The sequence below is a fragment of the Peromyscus leucopus genome, chromosome 9 (genome assembly GCF_004664715.2).
Source record: "Peromyscus leucopus breed LL Stock chromosome 9, UCI_PerLeu_2.1, whole genome shotgun sequence".
NCBI classification, from domain to species: domain Eukaryota; kingdom Metazoa; phylum Chordata; class Mammalia; order Rodentia; family Cricetidae; genus Peromyscus; species Peromyscus leucopus.
The window spans coordinates 65,945,573-65,971,598 of record NC_051070.1 but is presented as its reverse complement, the minus strand read 5'-3'; the positions used below and the strand labels follow the sequence as shown (position 1 = coordinate 65,971,598).

General features: G+C 45.3%; 1 protein-coding gene across 2 annotated transcripts in view; it reads left to right on the top strand.

The window, feature by feature from the left end:
- Ift88 (intraflagellar transport 88) overlaps positions 1-25,722 on the top strand; it is a 106,399-nt gene extending 80,677 nt beyond the window's left edge. Inside the window, exons 24-26 of one of the 2 annotated variants that reach the window (XM_028870417.2) lie at positions 8,019-8,085; positions 24,755-24,865; positions 25,097-25,722. In XM_028870417.2, coding sequence (XP_028726250.1) covers positions 8,019-8,085; positions 24,755-24,865; positions 25,097-25,218 — 300 coding nt within the window. In that variant the 3' untranslated portion in view covers positions 25,219-25,722. The remainder of the gene's footprint in view (positions 1-8,018; positions 8,086-24,754; positions 24,866-25,096) is intronic. The other variant, XM_028870416.2, reaches the window with a different exon arrangement.
- Positions 25,723-26,026: the final 304 nt, after the last annotated feature.

The following is a 26,026-nucleotide window of genomic DNA, read 5'->3' as shown; positions in this document are numbered from 1 at the left end:
TTTACGGTGAAAATGAATGGTTTCTTCTGAGGATGGATCTTGAAGGGGATTAGACTAGTAATTGACAAACCTTGTTGTCCTTGGAAGGATGCACCTGATCACGTAAACTGTACATCAGGAAGAATACTTAAACATTAGAGAAACAAACCATTTGTCAGGAGCCCTAAGGGATTAGAGAAATCTTTTAAACAAATAATCCATTTTTTATCTGCAGTTAATTCTTATTCCTGGGTGGCTCACTCAGACTCGCCCATGTTTTTCCTCACTCATCACCCACATCAACAGCTCCATGCCCTTTCAGGGCCTCTTCAGATACTTCATCCCTGGCCTCAGTGTCACCTGTGGAGCCCACCGTCACTTAGACATCTTCTGTCATTACAGCTTTGCCTGTAGTTCATACTCTGCCATTGACACACCTCGGTCTCTTTATAGCTAAAGTCTTTATATCCACATCCATGAAGTGTCAAAAGAACACTTCACACCTTCAGGTTCCTCAGAACCTTCGGCTGTCACACACTCTGTGCTCCCTGGCTGGTTTTCTTTTCTCCCCTCCACCCATGATGCTGTTTGCATAAGAGCATCCTTTTTTGGCCTCTGCCTTTAATCCCAGCACTCAGGAGGCAGGTAGATCTCTGTGAGTTCCGGGCCAGCCTGGTCTACAGAACAAGTTCCAGGACATCCAGGGCTACACAGAGAAACTCTGTCTTGAAAACACCAAAAACAAACATTGTTTTCTTTGTTCTTCAGTATTTCTCTTTGCATCATACATCAAAGAAACATTTTCCCGTGTTCTCACCTAAGTTTGGCTGATCAACATGGAGTGGAGAGGATCAGTGTCAGGGAGAGGTTGTAGGAGTAAAGGCCAAAAGCTTCTCGTAATTGTTGGGGGCCCCACTTCAGTTGGTTGTTCTTAGATTGTAAGCCTATGGGGCAGGTCTCTGTCTCCTGGCTTCTGTAAGGAAAAAGGCATTATTAGTTATGGAAGAAAATATGATAAACTTCTGAATTAAGGATGTTCCTTTCTAATGTTGAATTTGAAGCTTGTTATCTCTGCATTTCTTGTTTAGAATCAATCCTTAGGGGGTTTTCCTATGTAATTTAAATTTCTTCAGAGACATCATTGTTAACACTTATATAGATGTATTTTGATTTATTGAAACATTTCCACATTGCTACATACTCAAATGTCTTTTTTTTTAAATGTTCATTGGTGTTTTACCTGCATGTATGTATGTATGAGGGTGTCAGAAACCCTGGAACTGGAGTTACAGACAGTTGTGAGCTGCAATGTGGATGCTGGGAATTGAACCTGGGACCTCTGTAAGAGCAGCCAGTGCTCTTAACCACTGAGCCATCTCTCCAGCCCTCAAATGTCTTTTTAATACTGACAATTTTCTATGACCAGTCAGATTTTCAGGGTTTTGTTTGCTTATTTGTTTGTTTGTTTTTGTTGTTGTTTTGTTTTTTTTTTGTTTTTTTTTTTTTTTGCTATAGTTCTTGGCCCCTATAATTTTATTTGTGAGCTCTTCCTGCAAGAGAAGTTAACCAGAGACATTCTGTGCAGTGGCCATGTGATTGAAATGAAGACTACTTTGATCACACCTAGCTTTTACCTGGAACTGCTGGAGAATCCAGAACTAACTAACCCTGTGCTCAGAAAGGGAAGGAGGAAGGAGGGGTCATTCATCTTCCTTCTGTAACGCAGGGGTGGTAACAGTAAAGAGAGCCAAAGCAAAGAGCTTGGATGACCTGCTCTTGAGTGACCCTAGCCGTCTTCTTCATGTTTCTAGTAGCAGCTTTCCCTTTAATTAACTTTGGTACATCGACTTCCCTAGACATTAATTATATCCATGGAGACTGGGGGTGTAGCCCAGAGCTGAAGTGCCTGCCGAGTGGGGGACAGCCTGCGTTCCATCCCTCGCACTGCAGATGGGAAAAAAAAAACCAGCTTATATTTATCGAACGTATTCTGGAGGCAGACACTGTCTGAGCACTCAACCTATGTTGACCATTCATCCGATCTCACTGATCTTGTGATGCTGGAGAAGGGTCACCATTGACATTTCTTGGCTGAGAAAGCATAGACCCACAGCGGTTACAGAACTTGTTCAGGTCATGTGCTCGAGCTCTCGCTTTCTCACTCCCTTCTCCTCTCCTCTCTTCCCCTCTCCTCCCTTCTCCTCTCCTCTCTTCCCCTCTCCTCCCTTCTCCTCTCCTCTCCCCTCCCCTCCCCTCCCCTCCCCTCCCCTCCCCTCCCCTCCCCTCCCTCTCCTCTCCTCTCCTCTCCTCTCCCCCCTGTACCAAGTGGGACTGGCTTTTTTTTTTTTTCAAAATAAGAGTGCTGTCTCTTTTTCTTATTTCAAACAATAAATAATCTTTTAAAAATTCAGGGCTGGACCTGGGGGCTAGTCATAGCTGCTCAGAAGGCTGAGGCAGAAGGATGGCAAATCTGTGGCCAGCCTGAGCAACTCAGCAAGACTTGTCTCCAATAATTAAAAGAGGACTAAAAATATAACTCAATGTTGAGCACTTGCATGGTATATACGTAGCCCTATGTTCAATCCCAGTACCATGGGGGGAAATTCAGGCAGATTCCTTTTGAAAATAAGTTTGGTTTACTGAGAAAGGGTCTCAAAAGTTTCCCAAGGTGATCTCAAGCTCAAAGTCCTCCTGCCTCTGAGTTCCCACTGCTGACACTGCAGTCATGGCCACTGTGACCCACTCTAAATAACTTTTATTCAAATAAAATGTATGAAGAAAAAGGTGAATATCACTCATGCCACTAGTGGAGATTGATCAACATGGTATGCTCCCAGGCATTTTCACAAATGTATATGAACATGCATAATATGTATATTCTTTTTTTCTTTTGTTGGTTTTTCAAGGGAGGGTTTCTCTGTGTAGCTCTGGGTGTACTGAAACTCGCTCTGTAGACCAGGCTGGCCTTGAACTCAGCGATCTACTTGCCTCTGCCTACCGAGTGCTGGGGTAAAGGCATACATATATTCTTAAAGGAAGTGACTTTTACAAAAACACTACCTTACAACTTTTAACCTCTAATTAGCCAATAACATGGGCGACTGGCATTGCCAGCCAATGTTTTTGCTCTTTATTCCATTACATGGCTGTGTCTCACTTTAGCACTGAGGAGCTGAGAGCCGTCGTTGACGTGGCACCCGTGCCTCCTGTGTCTACCATCACTCCCGCCACCTGAAATGAGTGGGACCCTGTGAGTTTTAGTAACAAAACCTGCATCTCCCACGTGGCAAGAACACCAGCCTGATGCTATTTAACAAGCCGCTGCTGTATTCCTGAGATGGACCTGGTCCTTGGATGGATCAGATATGTCAGTCTAAGAGTAGAATCCGGGGAGCTACACAGGCCCCCATGGCCAGGCTGTCACTGTGGAGCCACAGAACTTAGCTGCAGCCTTCCATTTGCATTTACCCTTCATACATGAATTATATTTTTGCACCTATATGATTTTCATAGTTAATGCTTGCTCCAGAAGCCCTCTCCAATCTCAGCGTCTGATTACAAATTCTAGATCCACTCCATCATTATCTTCATACACGATGCCCTTGACCTTTATTTTCTCATCATGGGTACCTCAGCTCTGCCCACTCACCCTGCTGGCTACCCCATTTGTGTTATGCCCTGGGCCTGGGACTTTCTTCCTGTGCCTCGCCTAGCAGGAACTGTTAGGTAGCTCTGTAGTGCTGTAGCCGGCCCTCCTGAGTTCCTTCTATTTCTTCTTACCTCTGCCTAGGCTTCTTTACCTCTCACTCCACACTGACGGGGCAAGACCAACTTCCAGCCAGTTCTGGAATCCCTGGAGGGCATGCAAGAGTCAGACCCATGGCCTGCTGGGATTGCTGTTGGCATGGCTCTGTCCCTGGGGGTTTTCCTCTGCATCTGCTGAGGAAGCATGCCATCACCTGAGGTACTGTTGATCAGACTTCTCCCGTGTACGTGGTGTCAGAAGTGAACGGCTGATTACGGCTTCACGGTTCCTATTCTGTGAACCTCAGTGTCATCTTGGTGACGTCTGTACAAAAATCTTTGTCATGGCTGTTAACAGTGGTTGACCCATTAAATTCCCTCCCGGTGGGATTTGTTGATTTTTTTCTAATTTTATAAATTTAATATGTATGTGAGAGGAGAGAAAGAGAGAGCTACGAAGAGATACAGAGCTTGCGTGTGTCACAGAGTGAAGGTCAGAAGACAACCGTCTAGAGTTGGTTCATTGTTTCCACTGTGTGTTCAGGGGTAGAACTCAGTGATCAGGCTTGCATAGCTGTTATTTGTTGGATTTGAGTGCACGTGGATGTTGAGCTGGAAGTAAGGATAAATACCGTTCTACACACAGGATGTTTGTGAAAACCTTGAGCCAGCAGAGACAAGGGGAAGCCACCAGGGACACACAGGGCATCTCTGAGTAGAAGGACTGGAGGAAGACTTAGAGACCCAATGGGATGCTCTCACCTCTAGTCCATGCAGCAGACAGGACCTCACTAGCCACAGGTGAAGAGGAGAGAGAATGGAGTTTAATGGGCATGGGTTGAGATGCTGAGTATACCGTTGGTGCCCTGTGGTGTCCATCGGCGTGCCTAGCCATTTCCCAGTGTCCTGGGAAAGAGGCGAGTCACAGAAGCAGCCAAGGCTTATGTTTCTCTTGGTGATTGAGCCAGAGAAATGAGTCAGACAGGGCTGACCAAGGTGGGCCAGCAGTCTAGATGGACAGAACGCAGAGGTTTAAATGGTTGTTAGGGAAACAGGGATCAAACGGGGTAGAAGGTTGTAGCTGAGGGCGGGGCCAGCATGGTGAATAAACTAAGTTGGTGGTTGTGGAAGCTCACACCTTCCTAAGTGTCCTGTTCCCACCTAGGGCCACCTGAGCAGGATGCAGGAGCCGTCTTCACATTTGGTGGGGTGGCTCTGAAGCTGGGTGTTAGGATAGTTGCAGCGTTGCTCTTTCTGTGTAGGATGGCTTTGGCTACTTGGAATCTTTAGTTCTGTTCATAGGGTCTTCAAGGCTTTTATCGTGGAGGTGTTGAACATTGTTGACAGCCTTTTCTGCATGCATGGAGGTCATCATGATTTCTGTACTTAGGTCTGCCTGTGCGCTGTATTCCCTTTGTAATCTGCAGCTGTGAAACTGTTCTACAGCCTTGTACTAGGGCCATTGTGGTTAGGCTGTATGGCCTTTTTAATGTGTTCTTGGGCAAATATCTTACTGATAATTTTATGCCTTTGTTTATCAGTGAAATTGTTTGAGTGTTCTCAATTTTTTGTCCTGTCCTTACCCAATTTTAGTATTAGGTATGCCAGATTTATAGGATGAATTTGGAATAGTGTTCTTTCTCCTTCTGTTTTATAGAACAATTTGAGGGACAATGGTGTTACCTCTTCCAATGAATGGTGGAGTTTGGCAGTGAATCCAGCCAGTCCTGGGCATTGTTAGACTCTTGATTACACTTTCAACGTCATTGCTAGTTATAGATTTGTTTAAGTTATTTTTATCTTCTTGATTCAATTCTGGTCATTTGTATGTGTCTAGGAATTTATCTATTTCTTCCAAATTTTCCAGTCTTTTGGAATGTAAGTTTTCAGTGTATTCTATAGTAACCTCTGGATTTCACTGGACTCTGTAGTAATCTCACTTTTTCATCTCTAATGTTATTAATGTGAATCTTTTTTCTCCTCAGTTTGGTTAAATTGGCTAGGGATTTTCAATCTTTGTGTTTTTTCAAAGAACCAACCCTTTGGTTTAATTCTATGTGTTGTCCTCTTAGTCTCCATTTCACTAATGGATTGTATTATTTGTTGCCATCTACTATTTTGGAATTCATCTTAGTTTTGTTTTTCTAAGACCTTGTGGTGCATCATTAGGTTATTTATTTCAGCTTTCTTTAACTAAAAATGGTATTATTGTGAGTGTGTGCGTGATTGGGGTGGGGCATGCCTGCAACCGTGCACATGAGGAAGTCAGGGGACAACTCTGTTGGCTTGGTTCTCTTCTTCCACCTTTGGAATGGGTTCTGGGGATCCAGTTCAGGTCACGAGACTTGCTGGGCAAGTACTTTCACCCCCTGAGCTATCCCACTGGCCTTGAATGTTTAATGTGCATGTTCGTAAGCCATCCACTTTCCTCCTACAACTGCCTCAGCTGTATTCCAAAGGTTCTGATGAAGAGTGATCTCATCTGATCCTAGGAATTTTTAAATGTCTCCTGATTTCTTTAACAACCTGCTGGTCACTCAAAGTGTATTGTTCAATCTCCAACTCTGTATTTTCTGTTTCTTCCTGCTGTTGACTTCTAGTTTTATTCAATTGATAAGGTGTAAGGCATTATTTTGTTTATTGCTGTTAAGATTTGCTTTGTAGCCTAGCATGTAACCTATTTTAGAGACTATTCCATGGGCTGCTGAGAAGAATGTGTATCCCATATCCATTGGATGGAATATTCTGTACATATGTTAAGTCTATTTAATCTATGGTGTAATTGAACTCTGCAGTTTATTGAGTTTTTTTTAGCTTCGATGACCTATCTAAGAGAAAAATGGAGTGTTGAAGTCAGTTATGATTATTGTTTCAGGACCTACCTGACCTTCCTATGTTTATTTTTATGAAAACAGGATCTCCAACATCTAGTGCTTGTATATTTACAAATATTAAATTTTTTTGATGAATTGTTGGGTTTGGCACTAATATATTTATGCATGTGTGAATATTAAATAAAATACTTAATTAAAAAACAGCTCTAGCTGGGCGGTAGTGGCGCATACCTTTAATCCCAGCACTCAGGAGGCAGAGGCAGGCATATCTCTATGAGTTAGAGGCCAGCCTGGTCTACAGAGCAAGTTCAAGGACAGGTACCAAAACTACACAGAGAAACCCTGTCTCCCAAAACCAAAACAAACAAACAAACAAAAAAACAGCTCTAAATAAAAAGCTTGACGCTTAGGCAAAACATAAAACAACCATATATTATGGAAGGAAATTTAAAGAGTATCACAGCTTTCCAAGCAAGTCGGAGGACCTGAGTTTGATACCCAGTACCCATATAAAAGGCTGAGCATGGCACACATCTGTAACCCCAGCACAGAAGAACAGAGACAAGAGGATCCCTGGAACTTGCCAGCTAGCCAGTGTAGCCAAATCCCTGACTTCCAGGTTTGGAGAGCCTGTCTCAAAAATTAAGATAAAGAGCAACTAAAAAGACATTCAGCATCATCCTCAGACTTCAATGCATGTGCACATGCGCACCACAAACATACACATATACACTCACTTGCTCACATGCCACTATCACAGCCCAAGGATGCCTATTTAAATGCTTCTGAGGATTCAAAAAAGTAACTTTGGACAAACCATAACTATGTGTGAGATTTTTAATAATGCTTTTATTTAGAAGTTTAATATCAAAGGCCAGGATGCTTTTTTTTTTTTTTTTTTTTTTAACTCTCCAATGAACTGGGTCAATTGTTACAGTTTAGGGATAGGGGTAGGAAATGGTCTTTGATACATGTTTTTCTCCTATTCCACTTTTTTTCTCAAACTATTACTATGTTTGAGTCCTGAATCTTCTCGTCAAAAAAATGCTGTTTAATTTTTTAATTGCTTTGCTGTGCAAAGGTTGTTGTTGAGTAAAAATGCCATTGGTTTACTCTGTAGATCCTGGGAGGTCAGACTTTACTTTCAAATGGATTCTGTCCAGCCAGGTGTGATAGTACATGTGTTTAGTCTCATCAAAGGCAGGCAGATCCATGTGAGTTTGAGGCCAGCCTGATCTACAGATCCAGTTCCAGGACAGCCAAGGCTACACAATGAAACCCTGTCTTGAAAAAGGAAAACAAAAGATTCCGTCCTTTTTTCCTGTTGACTCGGCTCTTGGGTGGTGATGAATCAGTCCTGAGGGTCATTTGCTAATGCTAGTTTTATACTCACTCTTTTGTTGTGTGTGGTTCCAAAGGAATGTCACTAATTCTTCTCTACTTGTCTTCCTATTGCTTTAGCGCATAAAGTCGGGCAGAGACAGCGGTGGAGGCTCTCGCAGCAAACGAGAGGGGAGCTCTGGCAGTGGTGAGTGTCTTCTGTGCTCTAGAACACTGGCTTCGACAGGTTTCTAGAAACACTGAAATCATCCAGAAAGGTCCTCTGTATGTTTTATGTTCTTCATCTGTTGATTTATGTACACAGTGATACCTCCCTTATTCTAACTTGGCAAGTGGTTGTTCTGCTAGGTATGTGAGTGTTTGTAAATGTTACCATATTTTAGTTCTCAAATTGCATGCCTGTTCCTGCCCTCTGGTTGGAGAAGAGCATAGATGGGCATCTGCTATTGCCCATGAATGAGGTTTACTGTTAAGATTTCAGAATTCCCATTTAAAGAACTTAGCATGAGTAGTGGTGTGGTCTTGGGGATGCTGACAGCCCAGGTCTTTAGTCTGACCTCTGCGGCAGCACCAGTCTGACAAGGAGATGTGGGTCACCGTCTTGATCTTGACAGCGTACTTCTGCTTGTGAGTCAGCCATAAATACTTGACATGCTTTTGAAGTTCTTGACATGTTTTCAATTCCTTCATCTTGGCTCCTTGTGGCATCATTTGTTGATAAAACATTATAGTACATTTTCTATTCTTTTTTTCTCAGCTTCTGTCAGGTAGTGGTAGTGACAGTAGAAATGTGATGGTTTTAAAGAAGCTAATTTTTAAAAATGCTAAATTAAGATTAAGATTTGGCTTTTCCTACATTCTTTCATTCCCACACTCAGCACTGTCCCACACACAACCTTGCTCTGGCTAACAAACCAACAGTGCTGCCTTGTAGTGTTCTAATCCAGGAGCATAGCAGTGAGAAGAGGAGATGAACAGGATGTGGTCCCTGCAGGCGAGGCTGTTGACATCTAGTTAGAAAGACACAGGCTTCGGTGCCACTGCCGGGGCTGCTTGGGGAGAAAAGCACGTGGTTTTCTGACTTTCCTGAGGATAGAAAACTGCAGCTGAGACAGATTCTACCATGAATTTGGAGCTCTATTTTGCTAACTATGTTTAGGCAGTTGTTGTTATTGGTGCCATGTGTTCTTAGCCAGACCTCCAACTCCTGGCCTGTTTCTCCTTAGGCCACAGGAGCCATGACACAGTTTGAGAAGTGCAGAGGAGCAGTGTTGAGCCAAAGTGTCAGGAGCATCAAAGGCGTGTGCTCTGTCAAAGCAGTGGTCCTTCCTCTCAGCATCCCATGGGCCTGATGGACACCACTGTCTTCTTACTGTCCCCATCTCCTACTTCATAGAATCCACTTGACCTTCAGTGAGACTGAACTGAGTCTTGAGTCTGAGAGAGCTAGGCCACCACTCCTTCATTAGCTGGAGGCAACTATAGAGTCTGTATGCCCCTGTCCAGAAGTTCTGAGCTGAGCAGGTTGTGAACCCAGAAGTTAGTGTGGAGTATTAACCAATCTCCTGAAAGCTGTGTGTAACACTTCACAGTCAAGCATGATGTTCTTAATCCAGTGTCACATATGAATAGCCCCACTAAAGAGAATAAGGCCTCTAACTATGTTTTATATCCAGGAAGTTCACATATGGCCACCTGGAGACCTGGCCTTCCAGCTTGTGGACTTTTGAACTGGAGGTGAGAGATTGAGGATCTCTATCAAAAGATGGTATTAGCCAAGTATTGGATAGCAAGCACTATGCACCCACTGAAAGAAATTCCTGAGCCAGGCCAGATGGTGCCCACCTGTGATCTCAGCCCTGGGAAGAGGAGCTGGAGTTCCAGGCCAGTGTGTGCTACAAACCAAGACCCTATCATCCCTGCCTTCCTCCCAACAAAAGAAGCTTAGAAGGTTCCGCAGACAAAACTGATAGTCCTTGATCATAGCATCGGGAAGGTCTGTGACCTAGGCTCTTTTAAAATCAAGTAGCCCTTTCCTAGCTAACCTTTAGGAGAGTAGTCATCGTACATTAAAATTCTAGGACCAAAGTGGGTGAGATGGTTCCCCCTGTAAGCCCAGCACTTGGGAGGCTGACACAGGGGGATTGCTACCACACATTTGAAGCTAGCTTGTGCTAAATAGTGGGTTCCAGGTCTGCCCGGGCTACAGAAGGAGACCCTGTCTCAAAAAACTAAACGAATGAATGAACGAACGAACGAAAGAGAGAGAAAGAAAAGAGAGAGAGAGACAGAGAGAGACAGAGAGAGACAGAGAGAGAGAGAGAGAGAGAGAGAGAGAGAGAGAGAGAGAGAGAGAGAGAGAGAGAACATTCTAGTAGCCCTGAGGACAGCACCTCTGAAAACCTTGAGTTTTCAGAATAAAGACTAGCCTGTTCCTAATGCTAACCAGCCTACACTGGTTTTCAGAGCTGCTTGTTCATTTGGAAGCCTGTGAAATCCCTGTGGAAGCCTGAGCCTCCTGGGTTTCCACTCTGAAAGCCTGCCTTAGAGCCCCCAGGTCTGTGAAGGACGCTGCAGTCAAAGGGGGAGCTGGGAGGTAGTCTGGAAAGTCTGTGGGAAGACTGCCCAGCCTCCAGCGGCCCTTCCAAACTGCCCTGAACTCCTGCACAGCCAGGGCTGAGTGAGAGAAGGCACCCTGTGTGTCAGGGGAGCTGCCCGGCCCTGCCTCCCCCTGCTCCACTGCCAGTTTTAATCAGGCTTGCTTTTTCCCATCCAGTCCACTTCAGGCCAAAACAAATACTGCTAACACACAAGCGAGCTTTATGCTCACAAAAAGCTGTTCCAAGGAGAAACTCGGCCCTGGTGGCACTTTCCAAGCAGGGCCTCATGTCGCTTGGTTTGCTTGGCACCAGTTTAAAGGGCTACCCAGGACCTTCCCCGGGGGCTGCGGCTTCTCCTAGTACTGGCCTGTTTGTCCCTTCTTTTCTGACACCTCAAGCACGTCATTCCCGACGTCCTCCCTTCATCCTGCTGTCGGATGTGAGGCCTCTGTCAGCACCCACCCTGCAGTCAGAATAACCAGGCTGCGGCTGCCTTCTTCTGTCTTGACTTGGGAGCCCCTGCCCCTGCCCCGGACACCCTCAAGCCCTCTGTGGCGGCACCCTTGTCCTCAGATGCTCTACCTTCCATCCCCATTATCCCCATTTAGGGGTTCCTGGAGGCAAAGAGCCCCTTCTCCACCCCTTCTCCACACCTCCATGGTGAACCTGAGATTCCTGGCAGTCTTTGCAGCATGGCAGAACTCAGCTTCCATACATGCATGGATCAGATGGGAAAGAAAGGCTTTCCATAGGGATCTGCAAAACGCCTGCCTTAAGCAAGTACAGTATGGTAAAAACAAATGCTGGAGCCAGGCCTGGTGCGCACGCCTTTAGTCCCAGCACTCAGGAGGCAGAGGCAGGCGGGTCTCTGTGAGTTCGAGGCCAGCCTGGGCTACAGAGTGAGTTCTGGGATAGTTAGGGCTGTGTAGTGAGACCCTGTCTCAAAACAAAGCAAACAAAGATGCAGGGCCTCAGCTAGCTTTGAAGTCTTGTCTAGGAGAAGAATACAAGGAACTTGGATGTGTCAGGGTTCCCGATTGTACAGTGTAGCTGTCTGCAGGGTTCACCTCTGAGAGCTCTGTTTGTGCTTATGGATCAGACTAGGTCGTCCCTCCTTCCCCAAGTAGCTGCAGACGCAGAGTCATCTAGAAGGCTTGTCAGACTGCTGAAGCTACTCCCGGGGTTTCACTACCGAGTCTGGGGAGCTCCCGGCCCTGCTGTCCCCGCTGTGGCACCAACCCGTGCTGGAAGAACCAGGGCTCTACTCTTGAGTTAATGCCCAGACTGAGTGTGACACAGTTACAGGAAAGGCCATTCCTGCTGTTACCACAGTCAGTTCCCAGTGCGTGCCAGTGTGCTCATCCGCCTCAGGTCTCACCCTGTCCCTGTCACTACAAGGGGTCACCCTGAGGTGCTTCTTCCCACGGTGTAGGAATTATGTGCACAGCCACGGAGCTGGCCTCCACACTGCCTGGGACACATTTTCCCTCCAATGTATACCAATTGCTGTAGGTGTTTTGGGGACACACTTGCTGTGGTGGCCCGGGTTTACCTTGAAACTCCCAGCCATGCTCCTGCCTCAGCTCCCGTGTATGAGGCCACAGGCGTGCCCAGAGTTTTCAGAACTTTAGTTTCACAGAATTAACTAAAGTTAAGTGAACTTAAATATTTGTCACTACTTGAGGTAAAAATGCATTACAAGCAGAGGTTGGGGGCAAGGCTTAGCAGCTGTTGATAGACATGCAGAAACACTAAATCAAGCATGTCAGCCTCGTCAAAATCAGAAGCACATACTCACAGTTTCAGAGTAGTCTCTGTATTCCTGTTCTCGCCTAGTGTGCTGACTCCATTGAAGAGCCAGGGAACCATCTGCACATGTCTGTCTGTCCTTCTCCTGTCTGCCTGTCCTCGAGTCACAAGTCCTGGTAAAGCATTCACTGCCCCACCATGGCTTTGTGAATTCGTCTGAGTGCTTTGTTATTAAGGTTTTGTTTTAAATGGCTCTTTTTCATTTGCTCTGTGTAATTTTAGTGGCTTGCTGTGTCTTTCATGTGATTTTGACAGTGTCCTGGTTGTGAACTCCTCCAGTGAAAATATATCTGTTTTATGCTCCAACTGATTTTATAATGAAAAGCACTATGGCTCAGTGAACAGAAATTCACTTTTCAGTCAACTTTCTGAAGGACATTTTAGTTTTGTAAAAGTCCAAATTTGATTTGGAGATTATAGTCCCAAGGCAGGCAGTTTTTTGTTGCTTTTGTTTTTGTTTAGAAAACACCTTTCCATAGTTTTTCTGGGTTTTGTGGTATTGCAAGCAGAGAGTGAGAAGGCCGCGCTCCTGAGCCTCCAGGAGAGGCTCCCAGGCTGTGTCCTGGAGTGGTCGCTACAGTCTTGCCAGGGAGGTACCAGACCTGAGTGACCTGGAGGAGCGAGTGGGCCACTCTTGTGGAGAAGCAAGCTCTGAAGGCCAGGCTGGGGACTGTCATGTCTCTGAGTACTGTTCCTGCCAATTGCACCCAGAGCATCCCTTCACCCCAGAGATCAAGGTGATGGTTTTGCTGGACACCCTCGTTTCTGAGCACACTGCAGCACGTCTGCCTTCGTAGGGATAAGCATTAGAGGATGGAGGGACACGCCACTCCAAAACCCCTCAGTGTTAGAATCCAGAACTTTGACATGTTAGTACCCACTGTTAAGCTGCTCTGTGGGGTGTTCCATTTGGTTTAGTAATCTGTAAACCAAACTAGACCATGCATGGATAATCTAGGATTACAGACCACATGTCAGCGATATGATTCCATTCTGCCATTGAATTATGAAAGCATCTACACACATTATATAAATGAATGGGCATCAGACTAAATTATCAGACATAAGGATTTGAAGACCATGATATTTAAATGTTCCAATATATTCTTCTTTGCCTTTTGCAACCACTGAAAATATGTAACCTTTCCTTAGCTTGCTGTATGTACGAAAAGACTCAGGTCTGAAGTGTGCCAGACCCTGCGCGGGCTAAGCTGGCCATGATGGTAGTGACAGGTGGTACTGTCCTTGTGGTCTAAGTGCCAGTTTACAGTGATCTGAGCAAATATACTTCCTGGGTTGTGAGATTCTGTGTCCATGCCCTTCTCCTAAGATGTTAGTTACGCCTCAGCTCCTTAACAGCTATGTGGTTTTGTGGCCCACTTCTGGTTTTCAGGAGAACATATGCCTTTCCTCCAGCCTTCAGCTTGTGCTGAGTTGGAGATCACTATGGTTAGTCCCCTGAACTCACTCAGTGTCTATGAACCCCTTTGTCAAATCAAGCTCTTTGTCATAGTTCCCTGTCAGTAACATGAGAGGAGACTAGAACCCCTGAATGGAGCTGCCAAGAGGAAGAAATGAGTTCACACAGGGAGAGCTTTTAAAATAATGTCTGACATGGGCATTCCCTGGGTAAGGGCATCCACTGGGTAGTGGGCATCCCCTGGGTAAGGGCATCCCCTGGGTAAGGGCCAGCAGTGCCCAGACCTCACTCAGCAGAACTAGAGATGCTGCTGGCCACCCTAGTACTACATCCGTATTCTTTCCTGTTGTTTCTCTACTGTGTGTGCTTATGTATGACGGAAGGGCACACCTGTGTCATAAAATGTGTGTGGCAGCCACAGGACAACTTGGTAGAGGTGGTTCTCTCTTATACTTTCTGTGGATTCTGGAACTCGAACTCGGTCCCTTAACACATTCTCAGAGGCTAACCTTAATCTAGACAGCTTCTCACAGGGGTACCCAGAGACTTGCCTCCCAGGTGTCGAGTTAACAGTTAACTGTCACAGCTGGTGAGGTAACTCAGAGAGTAAAGGCACTTGCCATGATCGTCACGTGACCTGACTTCAACCCCCAGGACCCATGTAAAGGTAGGAGAGAACCGACTCCACAGTTGTCTGTGACCTCCACACACATGCTGTGGCATGTGTGCCCACATACACAATAGTATTGTTTTAATTTACAGATATAAATATATACATACACATTTATCTATAAGTAGACACACACATCTGTATGTATATTTCATTTTTATTATCACATTTATTTATTTGGGGGTGGCATACATGCATGGACATGCTGTGCTTGTGGAGGTCAGTTCTTGCCTTCTACCACATAGGTCCCAGGGATCAAACTCCTCAGGGTTGTTAGGCTTGGTGGCAAGCATCCACCTGCTGAGCCGTCTTCCCACCTCACGTGTGAATTTTATGTATATCTATTGTACACATACATATGCATACACACAAACTTTTTTTGGTTTTTCAAGACAAGGTTTCTCTGTGTAGCCTTGGCTGTCTTGAAACTTGGTCTATAGACCAGGCTGGCCTCAAACTCACAGAGATCCCCTGCCTCTGTCTCCCAAATGCTAGGATTAAAGGCATACACCACCACAGCCCAGCAAACCACAAACTTATTTTATCAGTTATTCCCTTGTTTTCCTTCTGATCTTCCTAGCTTCATTTTTCTTTCCGTTTTGAAATAGGTCTTGCTGAGCTAGGTGTGGTGGTGCACACCTGTAGTCCCAGAACTCGGGAGGCAGAGGCAGGCAGATTCAGGGCCATCCTAGTCTACAGAGCAAGTTCCAGGACTACACAGAGAAACCCTGTCTCAAGAAAGAGGCAGAGGCCGAGGCAGAGGCAGAGGCAGAGGCAGAGACAGAGACAGAGACAGAGACAGAGAGGAAGGAAGGAAGGAAAGGATGGAGGAGAGAAAGAAAAGATCTTGCTATGTAATCCAAGCTGTCCTTCAGTGTTCAAGCCTCCTGCCTCAGCCTCCAAAGTGCTGGGGTTTCTGGTGTGTACCACCATGCCCCGGTGCACCTCTCTACCAACAAATAAGTCATATCCAGTTCCTCACATAGTAGGTACTCAGTAAATGCCACTGTCCTTCTGCCTTTCCCTCCCGATCCACTTTACACATCAGCTATTTAAGCATTTAAAATTCAAATGATTTTTATAAAATATATTAAATCCCCAGGCGGTGGTGGCGCACGCCTTTAATCCCAGCTCTTGGGAGGCAGAGCCAGGCGGATATCTGTGAGTTCGAGGCCAGCCTGGTCTACAGAGTGAGTTCCAGGACAGGCTCCAAAGCTACACAGAGAAACCCTGTCTCAAAAACAAACAAACAAAAAGACAAAATATTAAGTCAGTGTTTCTTTGCCTGTGTCTTTATTGAATCCCTGCACAGGCTCCCTCTCCTCTCGTGAGGAGTCAAGGACTGTGGCTGGCAGGGTCAGCTTTTGCAGAGTCTCCCCGTGTCAGCTGATTGTGTGCAGTGCGTTTGGATCAACAGTGGAGAGACGGTGGGAACCACGGCTGTCTCTGTGTAAAGATGAGTGTCTGTTTGCTTCAGCATTTCTAGATACCAGTAGTTCCTCACACTGGGAGACTGTGTCTTCTCAGTTACTTTTATATCAGTATCATCTTGGGGGGTGGAAGAAAGACCAAAAATAACTTTTAAAATATCTAATGAATTAGGAAACCAGAGTTATAGCTTACAAAGGCAAATCCTTGAATAACAGATTTGGAAGGATCATAGCCACTGTCTTGATGACATATTCTGATAAATGGTGGGATTTTTTGTTATTTTGAAAAGCTTTGTTTTAGGAGGTACTTTGTTTCAAAATCAGGAAGCTGATAGGTGACATTTGAAGGGTTTCTTAGCTTCAGAGAAAGGAAGGTTGAAGAATTACTGGGTATGGATTGATCAGTTGGTCCTTGATAACTGAAGGGCCAGTAGAGCCGTGGAGAGAGCAGTTTCAGGCCAGTCAGAGGCAGTGATAACATCTAGTGATCTAAGGAGTCAGTGGGTTGCAGGGAGAGAAGATACACTGTCCTCATGTGCATGGGAGTAACACATGCAGCCTCACTGCACACGAAAGACAGGCCAGCTAACTCAGAAAATCAGCACTGTCTTAAAAAGGGTGTCCAGCTGCAGTGAGGTGGGCAGGGGTTTTATTTTCCTTGGCTTTGTTTCTGTTGGGTGGGCTTATTTTTGTTTGCTTTCTTGAGACAATGTCTCCCTGTGTACCATGCCCTGCCTATCATGGAACTTGCTATGTGGGCCAAATTAGGTCTAAACTTCCAGCAATCCTCCAGCCTCTGCCTCACCAGTGCTGGGGTTGTAGGTCCATGACACTGTGCCCATTAAGACGTGAAGTCTTTATGAACTGAAGACCTGCTGTCTAAAGTGCTCCACCCTGCTGCGGATGCCTGGGAATGTTCACCAAGACCTTAATAAAAGGTCTGTGCCCTCAGGGCTGGAGAAGTGGCTCAGTTAGAGCACTGGCTGCTCTTGCAGAGCACCCAGGTTCAATTCCCAGCACTTTCGTGGCAGCTCACAACCATCTATAACTCCAGTTCCAGGGGATCCAGCGTTCTCTTCTGGTCTCTCTGTAGGTACCAGGCATACAAGTGGTGCATAGATATACGTGCAGGCAAAACACCCATATACATAAAATAATAAATCAAATGTTCATGTCCTTAATAGAACTTATTTTTAAAAGATAATCAGGGCCAGGCAGTGGTGGCACATGCCTTTAATCCCAGCACTTGAGAGGCAGAGGCAGGTGGATCTCTGTGAGTTCAAGGCCCTGGTCTACAAAGTGAGTTCCAGGGCAGCTAGAGCTGTTACACAGAGAAACCCTGTCTCGGGGGGAAAAAAATTGTGATTTCCATCCCTTACCACCAATCTGCCTTCAAGTCAGTGACGAATGGTTTCTTTTTCCTGTTTTCTTTATCTTTCTCACCACCACGGGTAAAGTACTACTGCTATAAAAATAGGAGTAGAATTCCAGATTATACTAAATTTGGGGGGTCTTATTTCTTAAAAGATAATCAGGGCTGGAGAGATAATAGCTCAGTCTGTAAGTACCTACCATGCAAGCACAAGAGGTCTCAGATTTGATCCCCAGAACCCACATAAAGAGCTGTGTGTAGTGGCTCCTGCTTGTGATCTCAGTACTGGGGAGGTGGAGACAGAAGGCTCCCGCCCTGCAGCTTTGCCAGTGGGCTAGCCTGTGCTAATCATTGACTACCAGGCCAGTAAGAGACTGTTTACACACAAAGCACACACACACAGAGATAGAGAGACCCAGATGCAGACAAAGTTACACACACACACACACACACACACACACACACACACACACACACACATTTAGCACATTATTTGTGGTAGAAAACACTAAGGATAAATGAAGTGTGAACTAGATATAGCCCCAAATGTAATTCTTCTCTGCTTTGGTCTGTGACAGTTCCTGCAGGACCCTGGTACCTACCCTGGACAGGATCTGCTAGCAGGCTTCCTAGCTCTATTTAAGAGAGAGGATTTTGCCTTTAGGAGCCCTAAGACTTGGATGCCTTAATATCACAATTTCCAGGGGTGCAGCCAGAGTACAGTATTAATGTTCACTAGAAAGTGCCCAGAAATCAATAAAATGAGAAAAATGCAAGGAATGTTATTGGTTGTTTAAAGTGTTTTATGGATGTGATTTTATGGAAATATTTAAGATAAAAGCCACCTTCAGGCTATCAGGTGCCCAGTGAAAGTGCTGTGTCCTTTCCTCTTGTATGGAGTGCATCAGAGTCGTTAATACTCACAACAATCCAAACCATCACTGGTACTGAAGAAGGATGTCCAGGAGTTGTTCTTGTTTTCATTACTCATCTAAAGGTGATACGTACTCAGTTTGGGCAAATCACTGCATTTGAATCTGATTTTAAAACCTCAACCTTGCCGGGAAACACATGCCTTTAACCCCAGCATTTAGGAGGCAGGAAGATCTCTATGAGTTCAAGTCCAGCCTGGTATACAGAGTGGGTTCCAGGACAGCCACAGAGGTTTTGACACATAGAAACCTTGTCTCAAAAGCAACAACAAAACAACCGTTATCTTATTCTAACCATTTAAAAAATTAACAAAAGTGAATCGCATACATTGTATGTTCTCTTTACCAATTTTTCCCCTGCCTTGAGTTTATCAACCACTATAAATAATTTTCATTCTGTGTTGTCATTGGGCAGGGACTGGGCCAGGTATTCTAGGTTCTTGGCCTCTTACGTAAGAATGAAATTAAAGTCCGTGTAGATTGCAGAATAGCAAGGAACCTTATCAAAGCCAAGAACTAGAACACTGGAAATGAACACTGTCCAGACTAAGAGCAGGCCACCCAACTGAGGGTACTCAGGGCTGGCTCCAGCGATTGCTTTGGGACTTCCTTTTCCAAGTTTAACTGTTCGTATGGGTGTAATTTAGGTAGTTCTCTCGTCTGCATGGAAGATGTGGACTTACATCATCCCTTGCTCACTGTGCATGGCCCTTCCCACGATGCATCTGATTTTATCATAGGTATGTCCAAATTACGTATGCCCAAATTATGCACAGGCATAAGATGGAAGTAGAGAATTGTCTTTAAAAGTTCACTTTGAGGACACAGTTTGCCTACTTGCACATGTACCCAAAACCAGTCTAGGGCGGATTGGCCCATTGCCTGTAGTTCCCAGATGGTACTCCAGGATATGTTTACTTGAAACCAAGGAGTATCAAAGGGCTGCCCAGAAGAGTAATTTATTGTTCTTGTTTAGTGCGAGTCTATATACAGCTCTACGAAGGTGAGGGTCACAGATTGCTAACAGGTTGCTAGGTACATTGTTCAGAGATGGGTATATGTGTGTGTATGTATATATATAAACAGCCCAAGTTATTCTCTATGATTACCTGCCTTATTAGGAAGCATACTCTTTCTAAATAAGCAAAGACTGCCTCTGTTGGGAATTTATTCATTTTTTATTTGAAGGAAACATGTGGTGGAAGTCTATATAGTTAGTCCCCTTAACCTTACTTGGTTTAGTGAGTAGACCTTATATTGAAAAGATCACTTTGTCATGGGTGCTAGAGAGATGCCTCAGGGGTTAAAAACACTTGCTCTTACAGAGGATCCAGGTTCAATTCCCAGCTCCCACATGATGGTTCACAACCATCTGTAACTCCGGTTTCAGGAGATCAGATGCCTTCTACTGACCTTCACTGTTGCTAGAGTTTTCCTGGTCCTGCCTGGCCCACGGTCAGAACAAATCTCTCTTACCTGCCAGTCCTGCAGCCACTCAGACCTAACCAAGTAAACACACAGAGACTTATATTACTTACAAACTGTGTGGCCGTGGCAGGCTTCTTGCTATCTGTTCTTATATCTTAAACTAAAGCATTTCTATCAATCTATACCTTGTCACGTGGCTTGTGGCTTACATCCTGTTCTCATTGTGGCACCAGCAGTGTCTCCTCACTCAGCCTTCTTCCACCCAGACTTCTCCTCTCTGCTTGTCCCGCCTACACTTTCCTCCCTGCCTGGCTACTGGCCAATCAGCGTTTTATTTATCATTCAATCGTAGCAACATATATTCACATATGTCATACAGGACGTCCCACAGCACTTCACAGACATCAGGCATTCACAAAGTACACGTACATACACACAGGCAAAACACTCATGTGCCTAAAATTAAATAATCTAAGAAATGGTTTTAAGGATCACCTTGTCACAAGGGGGGAAAAAGAGTGCATATGTAAAAACAATAACATTAAAATGTTACAATTGGTCACCAGGACAGGTGATGGAGTCAGTACCAAGAACTGCTGTGAGCTTCTGTGAGCATTGCCGAGACAGTAGCCTTGCCCGTAAGGGCCAGGAAGCCAGTGCTCTTCCAGAGTTGGAGCTGGGTTGAGCTCGGAGACAGAGTGCATGTTTAGTTTGTCCAAATGTCCAGCTACTGTAACTGAGACAGCCACGTTTTGTAGAGTCCACCAGATTATTGAGCTGGAACTGCAGAAGCTGGGGATATGCATATAAAGAAGGTCCACGTGCCATGCTGTATCCCTCCTCTCAGCCAGACAGCTATCACTATATGCTGCATGAATCTGGGTGGCATGCAGGAAGCCTAGGGTTCAGGGTTACTGTCATGGGTGCACTATGTTTTCATAAAGAAACATAGATGGACACGTGTGTCTTTCCACAATGTCAGAATTGAATGGCAAGTTCACATCAGTTATGCTGGCTGCAATCTTCCAGGTCCTCTGAATTCCCTTGATAGCTGCCTGAGGCAAACCTAAGTTCTTTTATCCGTCTTAGCCTACTAACATTAACTCTCAGGTCACAGTTGCATGTCACACAGTAATCATGTCTACATGTATGTATATGTAGGTTACAGGACAACTACAAAAGAGTTAAGGAGGTCACAACAGAGTTCAAAGAGGCTTTCCTAGAGGCAGAGGCAGAAGGCTGGTAGAGATACAAAGAGTCTATGGGGAGAGGCAGGGGTAGATAAAGAACCCTGTTGGAGAAGCTTCCCGAAACTCTTCCTCTGCAGAAACAAGACGCAAGGTTAGGTCAACTGCAAAAGTGGACACGCAGGACCGTGGAGGCCATGGAAGCAAGATGCAGGACTGGCGGGTGAACAATGGGACAGATGTCAGAGGTTCTCTGCCTGTTGGTCCCATGCACAAGCCAGGTAGTCAGAAGACAGGTTGGTGGAGGCTCTGGTGTCAGGGGTGAGGTGAGAGTGTTGCATCCATCTTCCGTCCGGAGGTTCTGCCTCTCCAACTATGGCCACAGAAAGGAAGGGCTGCTTCCTGAACTTACTATATAATTTCCCTCAGTAACTATACTGGTTTTTAATATAGTGGAATGAGTATATAATTGCAAGTGATTTGATTTTATTATTTGTGTGCATGCGTGTATGTACACCTCTGTGTGTACACATATGCAGAGACCACAGCTCAAGTTTAGAATTGTCTTCAGAAGCTATCCATCTTGTTTTTTGAGACATGATCTTTCATTGGCCTGGAGTCTGCCGACTAGGCTAGGCTGGCTGGCCAGTGAGCCCCAGAGATCCTTCTGACCCTACCTCCCCACTGCCAGGATTGCAGGCGTGGGCCTACTAACTCTTGTTTTCTTTTCTTTTCTTTCTTGTTTCTTCATTTACTTTTTTAATTTTAGAGACAGGGTCTCTCTGTATAGCCCTGGCTGTCCTAGAACTTGCTCTGTAGTTTGAGGCTGGCCTCAAACTCAGAGATCCGCCTGCCTCTGTCTCCCCACTGCTGAGACTAAAGACATGTGAGACCACACCATGGCGTTTTAAATGTGGATTCTAGGGAATGGAGTCAGCGCTTATGACTACATGGCAAGCACTTTTGTTGTACTTTAAAAACGGCAGGAAGGAGTCACACCATACAACAGGCCCACGTGGGAGGTTTATTGAGGGAGGGGAGAGGAGGGGGCAGAGACCGGTCCCTGGGGATGAGAGCGAAGGAAGAGAAAGAGACAGAGCCAGGCAGGGCCCGCCTTTTATAAGGGAACAGATGCACACAGGGGCTGCTCTTAGTGGCTGCAGCTGAGGATGTATCCTGTCAGGACCCTAAGGGCAGGCCAGTACAGATGCCTGAATGCTAACAACTTTACCAACTGAGCCGCCATCTCCTCCGCTTTCATTATGTAAGCACAAAAGCCACCCAGACTCATTCATACTTAGTAATCTGTTGTGCCCCATGGTATTCATAGCATACCCTCAGACTATAGTATGAGCCAAGCATGGTGATCTGCCCTAGCCCAAGCTACTCAGGAGGCTGAAGCAGGGGGTTAATTTGACCCCACAGAAGTGTGAGACCAGCCCGGGCGGTGGTGGCACACGCCTTTAATCCCAGCACTCGAGAGGCAGAGGCAGGTGAATCTCCGTAAGTTCGAGGCTAGCCTGGTCTACAGAGTGAGATCCAGGACAGGCTCCAAAAGTACACAGAGAAACCCTGTGTCAAAAAACAAAAAACAAAAAAAAAAAACAAAAAAAAAAAGTGTGAGACTACTCTAAGCAATACAGTGAAACTTATGTCATTTTTTCCTTTTTGTTTGCTTATTTACTTATTTACTTGTTTGTTTATTCATCCATTTATTTATTTATTTATTTAATTTGAGACAGTGTCTCACTCTGTAACTCCTGGACCTCACACAGATCTACCTGCCTTTGCCTATGGAGTGCTGGCAGTGACATTTATTTATTTATTTATGTGTTTGTTTGTTTGAGACAGTGTCTCACAGTGTAACTCTGTCTAGCCTGGACCTCACGCAGATCTACCCGGCATTGCCTATGGAGTGCTGGCAGTGATGGTGGGTACCACCTCACCAGCCACATTTTCAAATGGACATATCAAGTTTATCAAAGGATGTCAAGGGTTTGGTTGCTTGGCTAGTAATTTTTTGTTTTTGAGACAAGGTCTCATGTATCCAAGCTGAGCTTGAACTCATTATGTAGCTGAGTATGATCTTCAACTCCTAACTGGAACTTCAGGCATGTACCACTACACCAGCTGAGGTTTCATTTCCTTAAAGGTTTCTTTTTTTCACAGGATTTGAATCTTCTATGATTGGGAATTACCTTTGATCCCAATACTCTCTCCCAGAGGCAGGAAGACCTCTGTGAGTTCAAGGACAGCCTTGATGAAAAATGAGTTTAGGCCAGTCAGGGTCATACTATGAGTACCTGTCTCAAAACAAAAACAAAATAAAACTGCCTAGAGCAAGCCAAATATGGTGGAGCACACGCCTTTAATCCTAGCACTTAAGAGGCAGAGGCAGGCAGATCCGAGTTTGAAGCCAGCCTAGTCTACAGAGCATTCCAGGGCTACACAGAGAAATCCTGTCATGGGGGAAAAAAAGAAAGGAAGGAAGGAAGGAGGGAAGAAGGGGGGCGAGGGAGGGAGGAAGGAGAGAGGAGAGGTAGGTTAAAAGAAAAAAAATACAGCTATTTTCTACCACTGTTAGTATTAAGACTCTCTGAAAATCTGCCCCCAGCCCCCAAACAGTGTTTCTCTGTGTAATTCTGTGTATCACTCTATAGACCAGGCCGGCCTCAAATTTAGAGATCCGCTTGTCTCTGCCTCTGGAGTCCTGGGATTAAAGGTGTGCAACACCCCTGCCTGATGTCTCTGAAAACCTTGACTGACAAAGTGTTTCCACCAAATAGGTGCTATCTTTTGGCAGCCACAATTCTTTATGAGTTTTGCCTGGTGGTGAGCTAAAATCTTTCTCACTACCCAGAGGAACTCACCCCTCTTCAGATGTTTGAAGACTGTGCTTGTATGGCACAGGTCTTCTTGCCCACCCTGGCTTCAGATGACAGCCTGCAGTAGTTTCCAGATGCTAACAAGCCTGTGTGGTGGCATGCACACACAGTCCCAGCACTTGGGAGGTGAGGACAGGAAGATAAGAAACTGAAGGAAAACCTCTCAGCTACTGAGTTCAAGGGCAGCCTGAGCCCAAGATACATGAGACCCTGTCTCAAAAACAAAGTGAACAACAGCCTAGTGCTGCCCTTCAGGGCACCTTGCCAGCCTTGAGTGAGGCTGCTTTGCACCATCCGTTTGTCCTTCCTTCAGATACTCTTTCTTCCCAGGAGTAATCTTCAGGGCAACTGGTCAGCTTCTTATGGCTTCTCTAAAACTGAAACCTAGGGGCAGCAAGGTGGCGCAGGAAGGGAAAGGTAATGCGATTAAATAGCTATCAATCCACAGAATCAGCTTAGTGATCAAAGGAATTTATTTGGGAGTTAACTCACAAGACAGAAATAAGGGACTGTAGCAGGACCCTGGAAGGGTGAGGCAAGGGCCAAGCTGTTCTCTAGTGAGTTCTGCCCTGGTCCGTCTCAGCATCCAAACTCCATGAGGTGGAGAGAACACCTAAGTATATCCCAGGTCTTAAGGATCCATGGCGGCTACGCCCAAGGGGCAGGTACCTAGCAGCTACCTGCTGCCTCACTGGGGCGGTGCCTCAGGGAAGGATATAAACAACCACCCACTACAGAAAGGCACTTGTCACCAAGCCTGATGACCTGAGTTCAATCCCCAAAGTCCAGTAGGAGAGAACCTGCTCCCACAAGTTGTCTTCTGACCTCCACATGTAAGCCTAGCAAGTGCACACAGACACATACACAAATAAACACATGTAAAAATAAAACTGAAACCTGTAAGTAAGCACACATTTGCAGGTCACAGATGCTCAAGTGGTATTTTATGTGTTTGGATTTCCAACAAGAGGTTTCTTTCAAACATGAATTCCATTCCCCAGAAGTTGGCTACTGATGAAACAGACTACGTATTTCTTGGCAAACACATATGATTTGAGATGTGCAATGTGATGTCATGATTCCTCGGCTTATTAAACAAATGCATTTTTATTTTTGTTTTCAGACAGTGGCCAGAACAATAGTGCCAGTAGTAAAAGTGAACGACTGAGTGCCAAGCTCAGAGCTTTGCCTGGGACAGATGAACCTTATGAAAGTAGCGGTAACAAAGAAATAGGCAAGTGCTGGTCCCCGCCCAGCTCCTCCAGCACAGCTGGGCTACAGAAGAGCCCGAGGGGGCGAGTGTGTCCTGGGGAACTGCTGAGAATTTGGCATGTGCAGACTGGTCACAGACTTGGAAGAGCCTTTCTGTTCACTCAGAGTCATTGGGTTTGGACTGAGTCTAGATTTCTTCCATGTTTCTTATTTTTTCTGTTGTTCTAATGGCATGATCTCTTTTGAAACCTAGATGCCTCCTATGTGGATCCACTGGGCCCTCAAATAGAAAGACCAAAAACAGCAGCCAAAAAGAGAATCGACGAGGATGATTTTGCTGATGAAGAGTTAGGAGATGACTTGCTTCCAGAATAATACAAACTTTAATACTGTGTGTGTGTGTGTGTGTGTGTGTGTGTGTGTGTGTGTGTATGTGTGTCAGCCAGAAGACAGCCTTGGATGCTGTTCCCCAGGCACCGTCCATCCACCATTTTTGTGACAGGGTCCCTATCTGGCCTGGAACATGCCATGTAGGCAGTGGCCAGCAACCTCCAGGGATCTGCCCGTCTCCACTTCTTCCTCCCTGGTGCTGCGATTATAAGCACTTGCCACCACACCCAGCTTTCTGTAAAGGGGCTCTGGGGTCTGAACTCAGGTCCTCCAGCTTGTGTGGCAAGCGCTTTCCCAACTGTACTCTCCCTGTCCCAGTAAGTCATTTACTGAAGGAAAGAAATCGCCTTATAAGATAATGCTCTTGTTAAACCTGAGACCAAACTTTAATTTTGTACACTGTTGAAACTTTAAATAGTGTATTCTGTTCTCTGAGGATGGATCTGTGCTGTCATTTTTATGGAATAAAACCATGAAGCTACTACCTTAGGCCAATGACTTCCTTGCCTTTCTAGTAACACCAACCCACAGTGAGAAGTCGGTGTTTTAGAACAACAGAGTATCTGCCCACTCACAAGAAAGCGTGTATATATAGTGACAAAATTTACCTTTATTACTATATATAAAGTGCCAGTAGAGAGCTTTAAAATTACTAAGATGTATGTGTGATCTTTATTCAAGCTGCTTGACTCACTATTAAGACAGTTCTCTTTTGAAGGCAGCACAACAGAACAGACATAGAGAAAACAATGAACTGTGACCTTGCGCTTATTAATGGTTCCCACTGCCGTGT